This window comes from Cariama cristata, unplaced genomic scaffold, assembly GCF_000690535.1.
Source record: "Cariama cristata isolate BGI_N322 unplaced genomic scaffold, ASM69053v1 scaffold2194, whole genome shotgun sequence".
Taxonomy (NCBI): domain Eukaryota; kingdom Metazoa; phylum Chordata; class Aves; order Cariamiformes; family Cariamidae; genus Cariama; species Cariama cristata.
In genome coordinates, this window is record NW_009614509.1 from 167,916 (window position 1) to 185,993 (window position 18,078).

General features: G+C 42.8%; 1 protein-coding gene across 1 annotated transcript in view; it reads right to left on the minus strand.

Moving 5' to 3' along the window:
- NUAK1 (NUAK family, SNF1-like kinase, 1) overlaps positions 1 to 17,565 on the minus strand; it is a 22,273-nt gene extending 4,708 nt beyond the window's left edge. Inside the window, exons 1-3 of the mRNA XM_009699431.1 lie at positions 17,450 to 17,565; positions 6,190 to 6,341; positions 4,831 to 4,896 (exon numbers count right to left, since the gene is read on the minus strand). Coding sequence (XP_009697733.1) covers positions 4,831 to 4,896; positions 6,190 to 6,341; positions 17,450 to 17,522 — 291 coding nt within the window. The 5' untranslated portion in view covers positions 17,523 to 17,565. The remainder of the gene's footprint in view (positions 1 to 4,830; positions 4,897 to 6,189; positions 6,342 to 17,449) is intronic.
- Between the last annotated feature and the right edge of the window lie 513 nt (positions 17,566 to 18,078).

Genomic DNA, 18,078 nt, shown 5'->3' on the forward strand with positions numbered 1-18,078 from the left:
CATTTCGACCATTCAGGAAAAGAGTATTTATGCTACAGTCCACTCCCATACTCACAGACTGATGTTTATCAGCTTTTCCCATTAAAACTGTCATGCCCCCCAAAACAAGATTAATAGAAGCCAACATTACTTCATGTTCTTGGCACTTAAATGGAACTAAGGCATCAAGTCAAAAAAACTTCCTAAATTGGGAGGAGCAGGGAAGTGGACTTTTATTCCCCTCGCTTCAGGAGGTGTATGTTTCATATTTACTGTTAGCTATGATAAACTAGATGTAATTTATTGTTTAAGTGTGGACTATAAATTCCATGAAGTTCACACTCATGGAAATTGTCAGTTTTATCCCACTTAAGAATCTGTCTCTTTGTACTGTAGATGCAGAAGTAATTAGGTCTCCTAAAGCAAATGAAATGTATGTGCAGTCAGTGAGACTTCCAGCAAGGTAAATCCCAATTACATATACTTACTCTGTATATATGAAACCCTCATGGGTTTTTAGTGGTTAGTCTGATTGGAGTCCCCTTACCAGCCCAAGAGAAAGTGCAGTTAGTAGGATTATGTTACTATTATACTTGCATTTTTCTCTCCTTCTATCACTTTGGAGTTGATCACACAGTTTACGTCAACCTCTGTCATACATCTCTTCTAGGTGCAAATCCCAGCCCAGGAGCTGCCACAGCCCTGCTGTGAACAAGGAGGCTCCCTCCATCGTGCCAGGCTGCATGACAGAGGTGTCCCTGGGGGTAGGCTGTGGCAGGGGAGGGACATGGTATTTGGACAGACCAGCAAGAGGCACTAATTCCCTGGCTGCCGCACCAGGCAGCAGTTTCTCTTCACCTCCCTGCATGCAGTTTTGGGGATTTAGGCACAGGGGAGAGCTGCAGTGCTTGGGGCCATGTGGTCCTCGTCAGGCCAAACTGCAGGAGGTACAGGCAAAAGGAGGCAGCTACATCCTCGCCCTGCTGCTATTTCTTCTAGTAAATTCATACCTACAATGCACCAAAAACTAGCATCCTCAGTCCTTTAAAAACTAATGAAGAGAAGGCGGCACCACCAGAAGGCTTTTTTGAAGACCACCAAAGGCAGATGCCTACAGCTGTCGCGAATCTCTTCCCACAAAGGGCTTTCTAACTCACTGACTCAGGTCAGCTCCTTCGGTGCTTTGGGGCTGCCTTAGCTCTGCTGTCTGTCTGACCCTGCCCACCTCTAGCTGTGTTAGGATTATGAATGATGATATCCTCTCAATGGGATGAAAACGCCAGCAAGAGGCTGCTCTGGTACTGTGCACGGCGAGGGGGGGGTACGCAGCTGTACGTGTTCAGCAGCTGTACCCACCCCCAGGAACCTGGGGCAAGCGGAGGGGCAGCTCTGAGTTACCTTGGTGGAAGTCACCAAGTGCAGGCAGCTGAAAGGAAAATGGAGTAAATTTTAAGGTGAACTGTGCTGTTAACAGCTGGCACATGAATGTGAGGAAGAAGAGGCTTGTACATGCTGCAGAAACCCTAATATCATTGCCACATTATTTCTTTAAAGAACATGGCACCATGAACAAGGTAAAAAAGCAAATAATGCTCTTCTGCCCTGGGAGGCTGCAGTGTCTCAGTAAGGTTTAGCTCAAGGATTGTGCCCCTCTATTGACCCCCACAGACAGGCTAGGTCCCAGGAGAAACATTCACACTTGGGGTTTCCGCTAGATAGTTGGGTGTGTATCTGGGCAGCAAGGCAAGGTACGGTTTGATTAATTCACTGGATGAACTCCTTGCACTCCATAGATCTGCATGCATGTTCAGTCTCACAAGTGTTTAAAACTCATTTTATTAACTTATGTTTGCTACATGTAGGGGTTTTAAGTAATAGCTTGCAGGAAATATTACCACATACACCAAGTCACTGAAAAACATAAATTATACACCACAGATCAGGTCACTTTCTTCCCCTCATCACACTCCACCTCTGGCCTGTGGACCTGCAGACTCTTCAAAATGTGTAATTTTTTGTCAGCTTCCAGACACTGGTGTTTCCTAGTTGCTCTACTCCAACATATGACTCGATTTCCAGAGACTTTTAATCACTACTGTAACTCTTAAAAAAAAGCTGATTGTGTCTCCATACACTGCTTCATGACATTCATTTAATTAGCTAACATTTAAGAATGGTTTCCAAGTTAGTGTAGTATCATGTAAAATGGCTTGGGGCCCTTTTAGGTCGGATAATAATTTCTAATGGATTACTTGTCCTCTTTATTTCCTGTTCTAAAAGTATTGCTTAAGTTGCTATACATGGATCTATTTTTACAACATCTTATTTTTTTTTTCACGTAACTATGACATGTTTGTGTATATCATAATGTATAGATCACTGGCTTCTTCAGAAACACGTATTTAATTGCACATTGCATCCAAGAACAAAGAGATTCCTTTCTTTTTCTCATTCTTAAAATCAAACGGCCAATTTTGTAAGTGCTTTGTAATCCACTGAATGAAATATAAATACTGGGAAAGTACAGATAAGACTGTCACTCCATTTCTAGAAAATGCTTTCCACTGAGTATTTGAAACCATCAATACCAAACCCCAAATTACATATTTCTTTTTTCTTCCTGAATAAACCATATATAAATACTCTCAGAATGAAGACCTGATAAATTTACTCGTAATAAATAATTTACAGCTCCATATGTGTTTCCTTGCCAACGATTACTGTTTAGTGAAACAAAGAAAAAATGGGAAGTAAAATTCTGTGCAAGTAACATAGAAACCACAGTAACATATTCAAAGCTTCAGCATCAGGGAAATAGTAGCAGTGTGCTTAACATCAAATATGCCAAGCTGATCTTAGTCACGAGGTGTAAAAAAAAGAGAGCAGGGAGAAAGAGGAAAACAGAATCACAGAATCGATTTGATAAAAGTCATCTCTTGAAGTAATCCAAATTCAAACACTATTGATAGTAAGATGTATGAAATACAGACTGCTTCCCAAGTTTGGACTATTTTTTTGCTTCAAGAGACTCTTTGCAGAATTAGAGGACAGTAATGGAGCTTGCAGCCACCTACCCACAGCAAGGCAGCCTTGCCCGCTCAGAGGCTTGCCTTATGGTTTGCAGAGAAGCAACAGAGGAAAGGCTGGAAAGATGCAAAATACCTACATGGCAGCTTAAACACCATGCAGTTCAGGAAGGGGAAACCTTCAAGAAAAAGACGTCCAAATGACTGGAAGGGATGTGGGGAGTTACGGCTACTGGAATTTCTTCCACAGCAGTGCCACTCGCTATGGCAGCTGAAATACATCTGTGGCTCTGAAGCCTGTGGGTCAGGTCCATGGTCTGGATGTGAACACAAAGCTACCTGTCCCTGCCCCATCCTCCCGCTCTCCCTGCAGGACGATCAGACTCCCAAAAGAAGAGAAGGGAGGGAGCGGAGCCTTCTGACAAAGCCCAGCTCCCCGGAGGCTTGGGGAAGTGATTGGTTTTGCATATGAGGACCACAGTGCAGAGATCCAGGCCACTGCAGCTAGCAAATTCCCCAAATTCCTCTTTTCTCTCAAGAATTCTCTGATTAGCTGGGAAGATAGTTCGGCATGTAATGCGGAAAGAAAGGTCATCCTGCCTGCGGAAGCCGGTTTCATATACAATGTCCTAGAAAGGCTACGTTTTGGTTTCAGCACTGCTGAGAACAGCTCGGGCTGCTGCAGCCAGTGTCCTTGTAGGAGCAGGAGTGGGGAGGTTCGCTCTAACACTGGATGTTAACAGCAAAAGGTCCAAGTATTACATTGGATGGGCCTTCTGTAAAAGACTATTTTTAGAAACCACGTACTTATGTGCCTTTAATCCACTAGTTATTCCAAGTTAGCTTCTGTCATCAGCGTTACACAGATGGCAGCTACCATATGTTACTTTCCATTTCCATTGCACATCAGCTTAAAATGAAGACAATCTCTCCACTGTGAAGCACAGAAGGCAGTGTATGCAGCCCTGTGGCTTTCAGTGGAGATAAAATGAAGATCCAGGCTATTTAGATATTTGGCTACAGAGAGAGCTCCTTGATTACTTTGTTAATTAAGCAAGGATGCCCAAGCATCAGCAGAAACCCTTTGGCATCCCTCCCCGTTTGTTCGCCCATAGACGAGCGCACCCAGCCACCCTCACATCCAGCTACTCAGGGAGGAACAAAGTTGAAAGCAAAACAGGTTCAGCCACCTGGGAACTACATTTCTATCTGCATTATTTATCTTTGTGCTACAGCTATTAGGAAAAAAAGAAGAAGGGAAAAAAGGTCATTCTCATGCTTTCACTGGGGAGAAATGACATGGAAATGACATCACTATCCAAAGTATACGTTTGTGTCTGGAGTTCCAAGGCCATTTCCTAATGAAGCACATGTGCTTTACTAGGTTTATTTTGAAACTCTATTTGCTTATTTTCCATCCATGATCAAAAGGACATTCAGAGTGTTCTGTAGGAGGCACTTGAACCCTGTAGACCAGGAGAGTTTTTTCCTAGCCCCAGCAGCAGCCAGCAATAATATCATTCGTACAATAAACTCGACTGCATGAAATGCTCTGCTGTTTCCTACCAGTAAATAGATACTGCTTTGGGAATCGTGGTCCTTGGGTGGCAGGTCAGGACCTTCTCCCCCAAATTATGCAAAGCTTCATTTATCGTGTATGACTGGTCACCAGTGCTGCTCCTTCCCCAGCCTCCAAACTCCTGAGCCTCTTGCCAGATGCTGTTGCTTAGTAGCTGTTGCCATAACACTGGCTCTTCTAATACCTTGAATAAAAATGTTACAAAACATGCAAGCCCATCTGAGAAGCTATGAAAAAGAATCCTACCTTAATATTAAAATTGTCATCAAGAAGGATGTTTTCCAATTTTAGGTCCCTGTGGACAACACCGTTCTGAAACAAGGAAGAAAAAAACGGGGAGAACATGAGAAAATATTGGGAAAACTAAAGGTGAGCTGGCAGGGTGGTCTTTGCATCTACATTTCAGGGCTGATTTCACTGTCATAACACTCACGGCCCAGTGACTAGTGACAGGCGATGTATTAGTCACTTGGTGTGTGGTTAAGGGAAGAATGACTGGAATCTGTCCTCCCACAAAGCCTCTAAAACAGCAGGGGGGGGTGGGGGGTGGAAGGCTGGGGGGTGTCTTTTCAGAACTTAATTCCAGCCTGGATCCTGCCCCCACTGCGTGAAAGCAATATATTCTTCCCAGGCACCAGAAAACAATATCTGTCAATGACGTTAGTCCTTACAAAAGCCCTCATTCCTCCAATGTGCAGCCATGTGGATCGCGAGAGTTATAATCCTAAAGGACTGTAAATGTTAGGGATGGAAGCAAACAAGCTAGGTTTAGGTCAGAGCCTTCTTTAAAGAAATTTGTGAAAAATTAACTGCACAGGGAAGGGCACTGCAGCTTTTCAGTGCTGAGATGTGAGAACCTTGAAAACCTCCCTTGTTTATCAGAATTCAAGTGGAGATTAAAGTGTTTAAGAATTCAAATAAAAAATTGTGTTAGCTGCTTATTGCCGTTAGCCTCATGCAAGTTTTGGCTCTATGCAGTTGATTTATAAGCAGGGATAAAAGGTCCATAATGACAGTCAGTCAGCTACCTTGGGTTTAATTGCTTAAATTGTCATTCTAGTGGGTACCATGATGAATAAAGTCATTAACAAAGGGTATCTTTCTAGTGCTCCCACTACATCTGGAAAAGTTACTTTTGCCTATCCAGAAGGAGTATGTACTAAAGCTCATACATGAACACTCATACCTTTCTCTTGGCTTTTTTCTTTCATGTATTTTACCTCCTATTCTAAAGTTGTTCACATACGTATTCAAATTGCAAACTATCATTTGTTTGAATGTATTAAGTTCTATGGGATGACTTTTCTAGTTAATGTTGTGGGGTTTATTTTTTTAATGTCAGGAGAATTATTTCCAAGGCAAAATACAATGTAGGGCTAATGTAAGGGAGTGGTTCGTATCTGCCATTACACAGGAAAACATCCTTAGTCTTTAAAAACAGGCAGTGAACTACTGTAGCTCTTTTAATGAAGATCTCCTGTTGTACTGATAAAATCACGTGCTGTGATATTTAATAATGAATGCTGTTGCCTCAGATATGCTTTAAAATATATGTCACTAATCAGCCTTCAAATAGCATTTTTTAATATTAAATCATTTGCTCACCTTGTGGCAGTAATGTACAGCAGAGACTATTTGTCGAAAGAAGTGTCTTGTCTCTCGTTCGCTTAATCGCCGCCTCTCACTGATATAATCATACAACTCTCCTTTACTTGCATACTCCATGATGATCACAATTTTATCTTTATTTTCAAACACTGCACAGGATAAAAGAAAAGAAAAGAAAAACACCACAGTTGATTCAACACGTTTGAAAACTGACACTTTAAAGAGTGAAGACGACTCAGAATGACTGAACACATCCTATATCATCACTGCAGCCTGGAGAGATGTACTACCAACCCCACTGCAAAAGCAAGTTCCAAAGCTAATTTTTTTAAAAGAAAAACACCACAGTTGATCCAACATGTTTGAAAACTGACACTTTACAGAGTGAAGATGACTCAGAATGACTGAACACATCCTATATGATCACTGCAGCCTGGAGAGATGTACTACCAACCCCACTGCAAAAGCAAGTTCCAAAGCTAATTTTTTTTCAGAGAAAGATTACAACATTTCAGACTAAGAGAAGGAAGTTGAAGCTATCTTCACTTTCAAATGGCTACATGAAAGAAGCTCTTTTCCTCTATAATATGGGGTCATAGGGTGGCAAAGTCAACTTGATCCTAATGAGGTGAGGTGGACACTTGTGCCAGCGACACCTGAATACTAACCTCTGCTCCAACAGGGACTGCCTCTTACCAGTAGTCCTCTTGAGGCCAGAGGCCAGAAGGAAACAAGAGCTCTCACATCATTTGGAAAGGGTTAATAGAAGGTATAATAAAGTCTGTCTTCAATGACTGGTTGATATAGGATTGCTATTTGGCTTATAATGACTGTTGGTTGGTTTTCACCTACCATCAAAAACCAACAAGTTAATTGATGCAGGGGGCTCCTCCCAGCCCAACTCTGTGCAACAGCATGGGTGGGCACGGACACTGGCACCAGCAGTGGCTGCAATGTCTCCGGAGCAGTACAGCTCTTGTCAGTATGGCTCTGCACCCCATCTCATAGCCGGACTCATCCTCAAGCTTACTTATCTCCCGCTTCCACCGCATGTGCCATTGCATGCTGTAGATACATCCCTTGCCACTTCTGCAGAGCCGGCAGCAACGTGCAACTCCCACGTAAGCAGTGCAAGGAACATTCATCTAATACACTTCACAGCTTGACTGTTCTTTGGGGTTAAAGGTACTCTGTGCCTCGTGCTGTCAAAGACTTCACTGGGAGTTGCAGATAACTAAACATTTAATCTAGTAAAGCAGGCTGTGAGTAGTCTTGAATTGCCATAATGCCATGGCTGCTAAATAGTTTTTCCCTCCTGACACTGAAGATCCACTGCAACCCACTGGAAACTTCCTGCACCTGCCATAAATAACCACCACTCACATTAAAACATGGTGATTTTCCTTTTCTTTTTATCTGTGGCAGCAACCTGCTGAGGTTAGGTCATGCTGGCAGCAAAGCATCTGCAAATTAATAAGGTTACAGGGGTTATTACAAACGGATGCTAGTTCTGACCAGCCCTACTGGAATGATGCCTTCCTGTATCTCTTTAGCAAAGCTCAGCCAGTAGTTCTTAGTGTTTAAAAAAAACAAAAAACAAAAAACAAAAAACTTCAGCTTTTGCAGTGAAATGCAGAGCTGCCTCTCTCAACACACACATATTTGCTACTCTTAGGCTTTGTCTCATGTCTTCTCACACCTTGTCACTCAACTCTACAACCGAAAGCATCTGCAGTTCCCCCTAACACCCCTGAACCCCAGCCAAACAGCCCTGATAAAAGGGAGAGAGAACAGCCAGATAAAATTGGCCGCTTACTTGTCTGCTGGCCTCGCTGTACACCGAAGCAGAGGCTCCTGCCAGTGATTACATCCTATGTGCATCCTCATTAGCAATAAACTTCGGAAACTGGAAGAGCTGCCTCTGGACGGATTAGACTTATAGTATCCTCTCCAAGAATGACAGACTGATATTGTCTGGGAAAAACTTAACATGCTCTGTGTCATATAGGGAAGTGCTGTGATGTGTTACCAATAAAGCAGCAGTGCACACATTCATTTCTCTAAGCTTGGGATACAGGGTTGTTTAGGAAGGCAAAAAGAAATAGTTTCAGTAAGCTAAGACAAATGACTAAAAATGCTCTTATTAAGAGATTTGATTTAAAAAAAACCAAAACAAAACCAAAACTAAACCAGTCCTCCACTCCCCAAAAACCCCAGCTGATTCAATGAGCTAGGGGTTATTATATCATGCATATATACATGAAGTCACCACATGCCACCATTGATCTCAGTGGACTCTCACGGGGGCGCACACCCCAAGCAACACCAGCCAAGGACCACCCTGAGCTCAGGGGGACATTTGCCTACCAGAGGGGCACAGATGGGGGCAAAAGGGCCCTCAGCTCTTACCACCTCGCTCCCCCAACCACTGATGCCCTACCAGGTGCTCAGTGCTGACGATGACAGTAACAGCAATAACAGCCCTGCTACGATGCAGCATTCTTCCAGCCTGTGTTTTTATTAAAGTTTTGCCTTCATCACTCAGTCATGAGAGCTTTCTCAAATCATCCTTGATGCTCTTAAGTTTTAAATTCCAAAATCTAATTTTTTTGGACTAAAATTTGCCATATTAAGTCCTTATCCAGATGTATTTTCCTGCATTTAAACAGAAATGAAGTGGGAAGCACTTGATTTGGATTTGGGAAGCACTTGGTGCATTTAAATGTACTTTCCATTTTAAATTTTCTCTTATGCCCTCTAGGAAACTGATATAATACCTTAAAATTGAATTTAGGAAAGCATAAATCACTGTTCCAAATTTTGAATTTTTGTCACAAAACCACACTACAATCAATGAGAATAGAAGCATCCCAGTAACTCGTATTTGGGTTTCAGTGTACCAGCACACTCAGGACAAACTGGCACGTTCCTTTCCTTCATGAGGGAGCACTGCGAGAAGGACACTACCCTTGGACTCAGATGTTACAGAGGCCTCGTCAGCTTCATCATAGCTGAATGATTATAGAATTAAACAGTAATTTCTCTCTTCACCAAGGAGCAGAAGAATCCTTTTTTTTTCCAGGGAGGTGGGAGGTATTTTTTTACAGCTGCATCATTTCAGTTCAGAGCACCTCCATCGTATCAGCTGAATTTCATGAGAGGGTACACAGTTACTTTCCTGCAGGGAGGGAACTGAACAGCAGACAAAAATGTCTTAAATGAGAGCTGCCACTGAAGGAGGAGGGAGTGGAAAGGCAGTAGGATTTATGTCTATGCACACACACAATCTTAAAGAGGAATTCAGTGGTCAAAACTATCAGGCACATGACAAAGTGGTATTCTGGCAAGTCTCAGACCATCAGCCATGTACCCCATGAATTTTCACAGCAGTAGTTAGGATGCCAGGCAGGCTTCATACAGATACTCCTAAATTTCCTTTCTGAGCACAGTATGTAGTTTTATAAACATGTGCTCCAAGAAACCATTGTGGCCAATGGCTGGAGGAAGAGAGCAGGGCATTAATTAAAGGCTGGATTGACTTACTGCAAATAATAATGAGGTAATAAATATACTGCCCTGTTAACACCTGGGCTATAACCTGCGGGCTGATGATGGACGGATTGCCTCCATATAGCTTCTGGGACTGCTTGGTTCATTCTTTGTTTTTGCTGTGGATGATTTATTACCTGCCATCCTACTGTATATTCATTCCAAAACTCACCCCTGTCTAGAAGCGTGCCTGAACCCTGGCTGCAGCTACTGCCGATGGAGAAGCACGGTTTCGGCAGGATGCTGCGCCCCAGGAACATCCCGCAGCTCACTGCTGATGGGAAGGTTGTGTTGTACAAGGCTACTCCTCAACCTTAACCAAGGCCAAGGGAAGGAGGGAGGTTATGGAGAAGAAAGGTGGGGCTGCTCTGGCTTCTTTCAAACCATCGATACTCTGCAAACAGCTGGCCAAATAAGATAAGTGGAGAACTGTCAGTATCAACACCCAGATGCGGTAGCAGGAGAGATGGGCTGTCAATCACAAATCAAGACATGGGGGTTGCTTAGATACGAGGGATGAGCTCAACGTATTAGAGGAGAGAGCAGCAGGAGAAATGCTTGCTACAAGCTGTGTGTCACCTATTTCTGAGCCACTGTGTTTATTCCCACCACTCTGCAAGCTGAGATACGCTGAGAGAGCTGCAGCAAGACCTCAGTGTGGTGGGAGGGCTGCTGCACTGCCTCAGCCATAGTGGTCAAGCGGTGCAAGATAGTGGTTGCAAAACGATGGTACTCCTTTGCAGACAGAGCCTGCAGGATGAAGGATTGACTTCTGCAATGGCTACGCTTCCACCTGCCCACAGGGGAGGCGGGAGGGGCAATGCTGCGAGAGCACATCAGGAACCAGGGAGTAGGAAACGGATGTACCACAAGGTGCGAGGAACAACGTGATTGTATCCCCAGGAGATGAGCAAAAGTACTGTGATAATGTACTAAGATTGGGTTGTGGCAACATGGAGAAGCAGCATTTTCCAGTGGGTTAGAAGCTTGTTTGGGCTTGGTTTGTTCACCCCAAGAACCTTAGTGGAGGCGAAGAGCAGCACTCGACCCAAGCAGGAAAGGGTGCTTAAGATGCAGTGGTCCAAGATTTCTTACAGCTTTTCTTTAAACTCCTCCTCTAACTCTAACATGTTTGTTTGTTTATTTAAATTAAAAAAAAATTACAGAAAGAAAGTTCTGTACTTCTAGGCTGATAATTGAAACCAAATCTGCTGGCTTCAGAGCTCATTGAAGAATATAAATGTGAAACTGGGAAAGAACTTCACTTCTCACTACCAAAGACATATCTGAGACAAAGTACATTTTGTAACAACAGCAATCTGTCTCTTTCACAGGCTGTTCTACTATAGCAATAATTCTTGGATATAATCTCTCCACTTATGTATATTTAGAGGCCGTGAAATGATGAACTTAGCTTCTATCTACAGCTTTCCATTTTCCAAATAGCACTGGTTGCGTAGGGACCTCTCGCTGATCAGCACTCTTCTTTTCTTTTCAACCCTACTGTGAAATTCTTCCCTTTAGCTACACTGAAGTCACCTCCACTGAAACTCCACTGGACAAGTTTTATCCCGGATGAATATACTCACTATCCCTCTTGAATGCTAAGATGGACTTCACCCTAAAAGCTCTGAAAGCCCACATGGGCATGGTTTTGCAAACATCAGTTAGAAAGATTTAATAGTACATTGTAGATCTCTCCGTTAGGACAGTTTGCTTTGGACTTATTTACTATCAAATTCAAAAAGCAAAACAAAGCAGAAGGCTTTTGCCCTTTCTCCAAGCTTACAGGATGCTAAAGTCAGAGCAAGTGCTAAGGAGGGTGGATTTCCCCGCCCCCCCCCCTTAATGGACTACCTCCTTGTGGGCTGATTCCATTTGGTTTACATGTAACCCTGGGGTAAGGATTTTAGTTTGTTAGTTTAAGAGGGGCAGCCAATCTCTTTGCACTGGAACCATTTGAATTCTCCTCATGCCTTCGCTCTCTATCAGAGCAATCTCCTAAATTAGTTCCAGTATGTTGACATTCCTTCCATCTGGTGTCTTTCCATTCAGCGGTATTTTTATTACTCTCCTAACAGCCGCAGACAGAAGTACCTTTCCACTGCTACAAAATGCTCTTTTATTAAAGGTCAGCCAAATCAAAAGAACACGCGGGTTTGTTTTTAATTTTGGAGATGCAGACTAGAATAACCTTTTCATTCAGAAAAGTCATGTATGACCCAATTACCTCACTTGTGTAGTAAGGCTCAATTTATTCTTCAAAAAGACATGCGAGTACTGAAAAGTGTTTTTTACCTTAGAAATTCAAGCCCGATGTGTCTTCTGTGTTCTTGACTCCTTTGAAAGCTTTACAGCCCCTTGGCGTATTTTTTATTTTGTTTTTTATTATTATTTTATGACTGGTTTTTTAATAGAGCATACAGCAGACATGAAAATATGCAAGGTCTAATGTAGAAAACCACTTGTATGCATATGCATAAAATTATGCATATGCTTAATTATAATAATTGAAGATAGTGAGATATAAAGTATGTGTTTTAAAGCTAAGCCTGTGTTAAGTTGATTTCCTGAATTATGGTCTTATTCAGCTGAATTGTAGCTCATCTTAAATTAAAGGAATGTAGTTAAGATCCTGCAATAATCATTTTAAATCAGACAGCATGCTAGAATTTACTCCCCAGTGAGGAGACTGAATCAGAATGAGAACCATTATCCTTGCCAAGGCTGTTTCTCAGAGAATGAGACTGAGGATATGCAGATTTTGATGGTCTACTCTTTAAAAAGGAAGGAAAAATGAGAGTTGCTGATTTGGCCACAATAACATGTTACACTAATTGCCTTTTGTTTCAGCAAAGAATACAAGAGCTAATTCCCCTTGTTTTTTTAAATTATGATTACAAACTGCTGAGGAACTTCAGACAAGCAAATATTTACATTGCAGTGGGAGGACTGTGTAAATGGAAAGATAGAAATAAATTTCATCATTGCTTGCAGTCATTTTGACATCTGAATTGGACCTGCCAGTGATCTCACACATTTGAGTTCATGACACATCCAACAAAGTGTTGTTCAGGCAGTCACCCTGAATGGCAGGAAATTCATAAAGGTGGGGTATGGTAACTAAAGAGTTAAGTTTGTTTATACTTGTCTCACTACTGTCGCCAGACTCTCGAAATATTACTTTATGTTCTTGGATGTTATCAACTGAAAACAATGGGAATAAAGCACTCGAAGGTCAAAAGCCTACATAATTAGAGGAAATCAATTAGAAAGGTGGTTAAATAGTGTCACTGCTGAAGTACTTTCTCTTGGCTAAATAAAAAAAAAATCATTCCAGCTTTCCAGCTTTCATCATTCTTGTTTAAAGCCCAGTTGTCCACGTGATGTTTTAAGGGACTTTTGACTTTTTCAGGTGTTTTGCACGCAGAAGGGATGAAGTCATTAGGCACCAAAGTGTGTTTTGATTACATCTGAAAACCAGGAAATAGCAGAGGCTGGGACAGAGGCTGGGATTGCCTCCGCAGCACTGTCAGCCTGAGACACGTAACTCTGTTCTGCCCACGCACAAACCCAGCGATGGTGTGAGCTGCCGCCTCTGTTCCCCACTGCCTGCCTCATCCAGGGCTGCGCATCGCAGCCGATGGCAGGGGACGTTTGACTGAGCTGGCGCTGCTGGGGGGGGATGCAGTTTGTCAGCAATGGCTCACGTCCGCACACCTCGCCAGCTGCCACCCAGGGAGATTTTTGGCAATGTGGCTGCTTTTGCTGACGACGTAGTGACTTGACTGACACAACTCAAGGAGCCCTGCACTGGACACAGGCCTATGTGTGTCTGAAACACCAAGTGTGTATTTGCTTTTTGTTGCATGAAGTCTAGCGTAAAGTGTGAGATTGAACGTGTATTTGGCAAGTAAGATGAGTGTCATGAAATACTATGCCACCACCATTACATGCTGTCGGATCTTCTTCCCTTGTCTTTGGGATTTGAAAGTACAGAAGAGCTGAACCAGTTTCCTGATTAATCAAAGCATGCAACCTAGCTCAAGTCATTGTGGACTGGTAGATACATGAAGGAGAATCTCTATGCTTTTTCTTAAGAGTACCAAAAATGCAACCTAAAAAAAAAAAAAGTAAGAAGTCCCTCTTACATGGGAAATCCAATTTTTGTGCCTTGTTGCTGTGAAGGGTCCAGCACTGTTCTAAGCATCCTGGCCCCGATCCAGCAAAGCACTTCAGCACATGCTTTCCTTCAGTTACTCGTTCATGTTAATGCCATCGTGTTCCATGGGCACCAAATCGTGATCCTAATATTTATGCATTCTTCAGGGAATATCTTTGTTAAACTGTTTCTACAAATGTGTTAGCTAATAATCTGTTCATTTTTAAGAGCATTTTGCAAATGGGTGGACTTTTCTGTATGGTTATGCTGACCAAGGACAAGTCTTCCAGCACAGAAACACTCACATAGGCACTGTATTTCAGACTGCAAAGACTCAAGAGCTCGCTCCTGAATGTACCAAGCATAACTTCACTCTCATGATTGGTCCAACACACGTTTAAATGTTTGCAGAATCAGGCCTGATGCCCTTTCCCTGGTTTAACTTTTATAAAGTATTGCCAGATGAGGCAGATTTTGCACTCAGGCTACCCCTGGAAAAATATGTTGGCTCTCAAAGGCTTTTTTATCAAATCCTGGAGTTTTCAAGGAAAAAAAGAAGTAGGGCAGGGGAAGGGCAGGGGGCAGAGGGGGGGAGACAGACAGATGAATGGACAGAGGCATTATTCTATAAATTAAAATTTATGTGCTGAAATCAGAACACTGCTAGCAAAGCCAGCTTCATTTATCCAGTCCCTTTCAAGGAGTTTAAAGTCACTTGAAAGAGCACTTCTCTCGCAGCTGCGCTCAACAGATTGCCAATTACAGCCCTGCTGAGAGGGTGGAATTTCTTTGGAGTCACAACAGTACATCTGCCCTCGCAGTAACGGGCAAGGTACGTGCCTTTTGATTTGGTTGCAAAAAATATATCTAAACTAGAAAGCTTTGTTTCCACACATCTGAATTTGCTTGGTATCAACAAAAAAAAAACAAAAACAAAAACAACAACAAAAAAAAAAGATAAGCTTGTGTTTACATCAAGTTGACAAATTCAGAGATTAATTGCTTTTAAGCAGGCAGGTCAAAAGGATACCTAAACAAGGATCCTACTTAAGGAAAACACATGTTTGTAAATGTAATACAAAGAGTTTTCAATGATATTACATGGAGATACAGCATTGTCCATGCTAGGTAGATCTGTGCAACCTGGCATCTACAGAAAGAGCCGTCAGATGTGCAGCGGCAGTCTGAAAACCTACAGTAAAAATTAGTGAGAGAGCAGAAAAATATCTGTGGGGTGGCTTCAGTTTAAAAGTTAAGCATCTGATCTAAGTTAGTCAGCTAGACTGCATCTATAGCCAACAGGAGCCTCCAGTATGTCATTTATCCCACCCATCTGAAAAAATATCTCTCAGGAGGGAGCAAACCAGCCTGTGTAGATGCTGATCTCTCTTGACTAGAGAGGGAAACTAGACTTCTAGTGTACACCAGCTGCCTAAATGTTGGATGGCTTAAATTTGATGAGATTAAGCCCATCCCTCAGGATTGAATAACTTCAACATTTTGTGTCAGAGGATAGCAATATTATCACTCTTTATGCATCACTCAAGAGGAACAGCCATGTGTTTAAAATCCAACTTCAAGAGGATACAAATGCTTCAGTCCTAGATGTAGTCCCTTAACTTCACTACAAGTACTCTTCAGCTTAAAATGAAGCACACACTTAAGGATCCCTGAGCTCACATCCTTATCTCTGAGCAGTATGTAACTGCTCCTCTGGAATCAGCTGCGCAACCACACGTCTTCCCAGTGCTACAATATCTAAGTTACAACATTGGCTGCTGAAGGCCTGGATGAGCTGTATAGCTGCTACAGCTCTGCTCTATGTAACTCCTTCCAAGGGACTACAGTGCAACCAAGAAGCTGACTTCCACTGCCCATCCCTTCAGGCCAGGAATTAAACATAAGAAGCCATTAAAGGTTGCTCTGTTCTCTAGAAAAAAGAAAAGGAAACAAACCAGTAACAGAATGGAAAACTTCCCAGAAATGAGAGAAAAAACTGCCTCCAGATTTGTTGATGCAAAGTGCTGCTGCTGGCTGATGGACCACAAGAGGACCACAACATCACCTGCCATAGGTGCTCGCCCTCCTGCAGACAGGATGAGCCCTCCATCATGGAGCTTGACTGGCTCTGCCGCAGAAGCACTGCTCCTCCCTCCATGGGGCCAGAGCGGAAAGTTTTGCTCCCGTGGGACTTTATTATCTGTTTCTTAAAAATGCTGTAATCTTTTTAACTTTTACAAATGTCTTAACTCAGTAAAAACTGTTTCAAGTAAGGACGAGAAGGGCAATTGGTCAAAGGACTGCAGCACGCTTAATCTTTCTTCTTTCTGAGTTCCTGTCCACATTTGAAATAACTTTTGTTCCATTTGCAACCCACATGCTGACACAGCATCCCTCCCCTTTTCTGTTCCCAGATCCTGTTATGAGTTTATTCAATAAAAAGACAGATATTCATCTCTTTTCAAGTACAAGAACATGCTTTTGAATAACTCAATATGCGATACTGTAACAGTACTCCAAGCCAGCTCGTTTTAATCAGTCGTATCAACTCTCAGAGCGGAGCTGCCATATACATATCATCACCTTGCGCATTTACCTCACGGGTATGTAAATATGAAGGGCTGCCTGTTCTGCACACAGGGAAAAGGGACAAGGCGGCCCAACCCAGGTCCCTCCGAACCTCTGGAACCCACACTCCGAGTTTGCTATGCAGCCGCCCTCCTTGCAGCAACAGTCCCTCTTGGCTGGTGTCTTTTAGCACGTACCTGGCCTGAACTCTAGCTGGGATGTTACTTGAGGAAGGAAGGAAGGAGGAGGAGATTTTACTACAGAGTGACATTCTATAAACATATAAACAAACAAACCGGCAAATCGGGGAGGAATGCCCTTGGCTTCCTGCTCCTTGCTGTAGGACCAGGGAGCAGCTCCCAGAGGCAGGAATTAGCAGGCTTCCCAGCTGTGTCCCAGGAAGAAAGGAGTTAGAGGGGAAAGACAGGATAAGGAAACAGGAATGATAAGCCACCAACCAGACTGACAGGAAAGTGTGCAGAGATGGATAGGAAGCGGATGCTGGGATTCAGGGGGAAAAGCAGCAATGACAGAACAAGCAAGACTAACTGGCAGGCAAGGGAGGACCAAAGGCCTGGAGCAGACAAGACTGGTCTTGTGCAGTCCAGGGAAAATAAAGCATACAAGGACTGGTTTAGGGGCCGGGAACATAAATGGACATCAGGCTGGTGCATGAGTGAGGGTGAAATTAAACTGAACTGTCCAACAGGAGCAAGGAGATGAGGCAACACATGCAACGATTTCCCATCTGCCATGGACACAGCGTTTAACTCACACATAAAGAAGCTCCTCCAGGCAAAGAGTAATGCATCTGTGAAACACTGGTGGTTCAGAGGGAAGGTAGTGCTCAAAACAGTCTCTTTGGTTACAGTAAGAGTCGGAGTAGGAGTTTGTTTGGTGCATGATCTCAAGAAACATGAACATCAGGTCTGCAAGAACGTAACAGAGCAGTCAAGGAGGAGAATCACATTCACTAACCTTCATATATGGTGATGATATGAGGGTGGCTGAGGGATGACATGATCTCAATCTCCCGTCTGATGTGAACCATATCTTGCTCATCCTTAATTTTGTCCTTACGAATGGATTTTATTGCAACCTATAAATTCAGGAAATCAAGCATTATTCTTGGAACTGAGCAGATGCATATAATCCATTAAGGAGAGTTCAAAAAATAAATACAGATGTTAGATGTTGGAAGAACGTGGAATGACCAAAACAAAGCTTTAAAATACAGATCTCCATGCCCCAGCTCCTTCATTTTACAGCAATAAATACACTCTCATTACAGTAATGGGTGACATGAAGCTTTAGGGTCTTCAGGTCTCAGGACTTCACTGAGGGGGAACACAGCATTTTTTGGAAGGATCTCTCTCTTAACCTAAGTACTCTCCATCTGAGGCAAACAGCAAAACTCCAAAAAGATTTTGATGGGAGGTACATTTGCTTAGACATAATTGCATCCAACAATTTCAAGCAGAAGCTTTGGGGACAGTTTCTCTGAAATAAGGTTGAGATCTCTGATGGAACAGAGGCAGGGTGCCAATTACAAATTTATATTTGTCCATGTTAACACATAGAGGATCACATTAAGATGGGTTGCTTCG